General features: G+C 33.8%; 1 protein-coding gene across 11 annotated transcripts in view; it reads right to left on the bottom strand.

Moving 5' to 3' along the window:
• Positions 1 to 5,071, bottom strand: part of LOC105568240 (proteoglycan 4) — a 76,465-nt gene that overhangs the window by 35,363 nt on the left and 36,031 nt on the right. For 9 of the 11 annotated variants that reach the window (XM_012023727.1, XM_012023726.1, XM_012023732.1 and 6 more), the window contains one exon: positions 1,776 to 1,875. In XM_012023727.1, the coding sequence (XP_011879117.1) occupies positions 1,776 to 1,875 (100 nt within the window). The remainder of the gene's footprint in view (positions 1 to 1,775; positions 1,876 to 5,071) is intronic. The other 2 variants (XM_012023730.1, XM_012023731.1) reach the window with 1 other exon arrangement.

Raw genomic sequence — 5,071 nt, 5'->3', positions numbered from 1 at the left:
TATACCATTCTTTATAGATTATAAATAACTATTAATAATGTGAGGATGATAAGAAAATTGTTTTTCTTTTCATTCTGATATAAATTGAAGTGAACTCGAAAATCTCAAAGTAAATTAGCTACTGTCTGTTTAATACGAAGCAAATTTTGATCCTTACATCCACCTATCGTTATGGAGAAACGCTTAATTTTATCAAATAGATTCTCGAGATCCTTTGAATAATATATGAATTTCAAGCAAGAATTAGAAGAATTCGTATTCAAACCTTTCTTGCAGCAAATTTTCATTATTTTTATCACAACGCCATTATATTTAACGATCTAATTTTCAGTTTTAAATGTCTACATTAAAATTAAGTGCTGCGACTGACTATCATAATCAAACATTAAAAATCAACTAAAATCAATTAAATATACGCTATTATATTTTTTGTTTATTATCATTATTATAGAAACGTAAAAAAGATATTTAAAAGCTAAAATTTTTACGCGAATGAGTTATCTGCAAACATAGTTTTGAACAAGACCAACAACCGCAGTTTTGTGCCTAATCATGCGTTACTAAGGTATTCGATCAGGTGGAAACGTGGGGAAATCCACCGGTCCGATCGACAGCTGGCATCTGTTCTCAAAAAAATGGGCCAGGAATTCACGTTCGTTTCACCAGCAGGTAAAAATGCATATCTACTCTGACTTATAAGCGTTCACACAGAGACATCGGTAATAGGACAAAGTGAGAATAACATCGAGAGAACAGATATATGACAATATGTACTTTATGCGCTGCTCTAAAAATATATATCATGACATATACAATATTGAAATATAAATTATCCCACAACTCGCGACTTTAACTTTAGCAGCAGATTTATTGCAAGTTTTTTCACGGCTCGGTTTTTTCACAGTGACAATATCAAGGGATATCATTATTTTTAACGTAGCTTTTCGACTTTCTGCATCGCATGTTTGTGCAAAGTTCAATTTTCCAATTGGAATTTTATTAATGTTAAGTCCACTTTAAATTAATTAAAGGATTTCTTCTGCAATCTCTTAAAACATAGTGCGCGACAAACTTTTCTTTCAATCGCTTACAACTCAAAAATATCAAGACACTTCAATGATTCGATATTTTCTTTTAAAAAATCAACGACGAATTTATCAAAGAATTTACCATTAAAATCGCAAGTTATATAGGACAGTCTATATATGCATATATGTTACATAAAAAATAATGCATTGTATATATCATAGTCGCGATAATACAGTGTGTGAAGTGAACGGAATGTGATGGAGAGCAAGTGCGTTAATATCAGTAATAATACCAGAAAAAAAAACGGAATCATTAAGACACTTTTGAGAGACTAATATATGTAGCAAAAAAATTCTCTCAACGACTAAATTCTTTACGACTAAATGACGATTAAGATAGTTTCATAAAAAAATAGCATATGTCTGTGTAGAAGCGATAAATAGAAAATTAGCCGATTCACACTCAAGTAACGTGAGTTCTCCAATTACAAAGCCTAAACAGTAAGAGATTCTTCAATTTTTATAGATCTTTTTTTCAATTTTTATATACCTCATGATACACTTATCAAATTATCAATGCACCTTTCCATTGAGAAAATCATATTTTATCGTATGCAAATCTAGTATGCGCAGTAAAATTTCTTACAATCTCTGCCGGCGAATGAGCTATTTTATTCTGTTTAGGATTAATGTTCGCTAAACACAACGAAAATAACAATACCAGGGTGTTGTAATTATTGCACTTACTCGGTGGTGGCTGCGGTGCACGTCGCACAACTGTGTGCTCCTGATGCGGTCCTGTATACTCGTGCCATGTGTACGTGCTCCTGTATTCCGAATGAAGCTGCTATAACACATAATTAGCGAACAATTTGGTTTTAAAAATCACGTCAGAAATTGCTCTATATAATTGTATATAGATACAGACGTACTGACAATGGAAAACCTAGGGGATATGTGTATATTCTCAATATATTCTTAATCTTATTGTTAGAAAACTAGGATCTGTGAAACTCATCGAAAAATTCCCCCTCGCTTGTGTTTCTAGTAACTCGAAGACAGGGATTTTCCATCACTCTGTAAAAAACGTTTAGGATCCTAGATTTTGGATAAGACACGTTAGTTTTCCTTTTCATTTCGGAGTGAGCATTGCTTAAGCCTAAAAAGCCGGGCAGACTCAAGTCTAGCTTTCGTAGAAGTTCTTTATTTATCGTTAAAGCGAAGTGTGTTTTTTAATCATATTTTTATATTGACTTGATGTAATTAAACGTATATTTGTTTTCAATTTATAGCGTCAGGGCCTGAGCAGAATGGCTGTCTTGTACTCTCAAGACGTAAGACAGTTATTGTGCGTTACCTCGAGACAAAGGCTTAAAGCATAAAACATTGTCTTAAGACTGTCATAAGGGTATGCCATAAAACAGCCTTTCTGCTGAGGCCCTAAGAGTAAAATAGTAGGAAACTTCAAGAACATCTCGGAATTATGAGACTTGGTGATCGTTCTGACATAGATTATTTTTATGACATCGTAGACTCCAAAGGATTTTGTGCATAGTGTAACAGAAAAGACTTCGATACCGATGCGGAATATCATGTGTCTGTGAAGTTGGCACGACATTCTACGAATTTCGAAAAAATACTAAGAGTCCCAATAGCACTTTTCATAGTTCTACAGTTCCTGATAAAAATTAGAAAGAGTTCCGCACTCCTTATTATATGAAAAAATCAACTTTTAAAAAACGTCGTGCTAACTTCGCGAATCTCCAAGGGGGAGAACGTGAATTGTGGTCGCATGTTTTTAGAGAGGAAAATACGTGTGTATTGTTGGCACATTTTCCAAGAGGGGGATAACGTGAATCGTAGTCGCATATTTTTAACTTACTCTTTTCATAGAGAATTATCTGATTTCCTTTCAATTATGTCACAAGTTTGGAGACAATGCATTTTTAACGTAACTGTCATTCACTGTATCAATTAAAATATATTGCAAGGTTTCGGTAGATGAACGGATCGATGGTTAAGGCTTCCATAATCTATTCAAGAAGATGCCGAGTCTGTAATATCTTTCACGTTGAATGCAATTATTTTTATTCAAAGGATTAATAAAGCGCGCACGATGAAATGTAATTAAACCAAATTCTCACAAATAGCATTAATTACAAACATCGGAATACGATTAAAACTTCGTTGAACCCATTTGTTTATTTCTATTTCTTTGACTTTTATCTTATACTGTGTATATTTGTTATTTCATAAAAACTTATACTTTATGCTCACTTTGAAGAATTTATTTTTTATGCTCTGGCTCAAAAGTAGTTTTTTCGCAATAAATTTGCCATAAAATTATTTATACACGAACACCCTGTTACGACTCTTAGCCTTTTTGCTCCTTCGAATTTGTGTTTAACACATCACTGCCTTATGTATTTATTTTATCTTTTATATTTATAATTGTTTCTAATAAATTTTAGTCACTTTTACACGAGCAATACTGAATTTTATTTTTAGATAAGTAAAAGTTCTGCGATGAGGGTTTGATAATTAAAAACAAATATGACTCTCTCTTTTCAGAGAATAAACAGTACCTATACGTTCCTTCGTGAATCGCGCATAAACAACTATTGATTCTTCGACGTTTATTTATTAATGGCAATATGGGACAACTTTAACCTTTACCGTAGGTCCCCGAGCCCAGATGACACATACAGCACTTCACATTTTTCTCCTTCTCTCTTTTTAAAATTATATAAAAAACAGAAAACCACGGGAAAAATTTGTTACTCTATTATCCGATCTCTCACAATTTTGACGCGTCACTTATTACTTTAACGGCGAGAAAAATAACGATCTAGGACTAGACCAGGATTCGAGGCCTGGGGCTAAATTCTTGAATTTATTCGCAAGAAAAACGCGACGACTAGATTCTTGAATTCTTTCGCAAGAGAAATGTATGCGCAAACTCTGCTCTTACAGAAAAGTTGTACGTTGATTGGTTATCGTATGACTTTTAGCCAATCGACTTGCAACTTTTCCGTAAGAGCAGAATTTGCGCGTACATTTCTCTTGCGAATAAATTCAAGAATCTAGCCCCTGGGATCTTCAGCTTGCCGGGTGGATGCTCTCCCCACTGAGCTATCCAGGCCCACGCTCGAAACTCTTCTAGCTTGCCTACTTTATTTCACTAAATAAAGACAGGAACAATTTCTTATGCTAGAGGTGATAATAGAGTGGAATTGAAGTAAAGGCCGGTATTTTCACTTAATTTTAGCTCTTACTGTAAATTATACGAATCCTACGACAAAAAGGGTACTTTCTATTTTGCGCGTCTTCGGGCGCGTGGAAATCTAAACTGTGCGCAGTAAAAAGCATATAGGAAGTAATAGATTCAAAATAGAAAAGGAAAGTAAAGAGATGTAGAAGAAAAGAAAATAAAGAATATAGAAGTTAATGGGAACAATCGAAAGAGAAGGTACATAAAGAAAAGTAAATACTTTAAAAAGTTTTAATAAAGATTTAATACTAATAAATTAGAATTTTGCCGGTAAAATAAAAATACTAAATTGAAAAATGCTCAAAATGAGCGTTTTGGCTCTTACTTTAACTCAGTAATGTAAAACCAGACCTCTGTGAAGTTGGCACCTCATGTTTCAAAAATCTTTTTTTTTTCAGTTCTGAATGCACCCCGAAGAGTTCTAGAGTTCCTTATAAATTTTACAAATATTTCTGGCGAATTAACCTGAAAAAGTTAAATCTGAAACTTGGGGATGCTAACTTCACAAAATGAAATCTCGAAATCAGCGATAACACTAAAAGTATTGGAAATATTTAATTTTGCCATTAGGATTTCCTTTAGAACTCTTGAGGGGCTACCCAGAACTCCCAACAGAAGTGCTGGAACTGATAAAAATTTTCCTCCTTCGGGACTTCGAAATTTTTCGAACCGAAGGAGGAAAATGCGATTACTTCGATCTTAGCTCAGAGAGCCGAGATGTGACTTATTCCATCTTAGCTCAGAGAGCCGAGATGTGACCTATTCCATCTTA

The sequence above is a fragment of the Vollenhovia emeryi genome, unplaced genomic scaffold (assembly GCF_000949405.1).
Source record: "Vollenhovia emeryi isolate VEMERY1.0 unplaced genomic scaffold, V.emery_V1.0 DF939130.1, whole genome shotgun sequence".
Classification (NCBI taxonomy): Eukaryota; Metazoa; Arthropoda; class Insecta; order Hymenoptera; family Formicidae; genus Vollenhovia; species Vollenhovia emeryi.
This window is presented reverse-complemented; position numbering and strand designations above follow the sequence as displayed.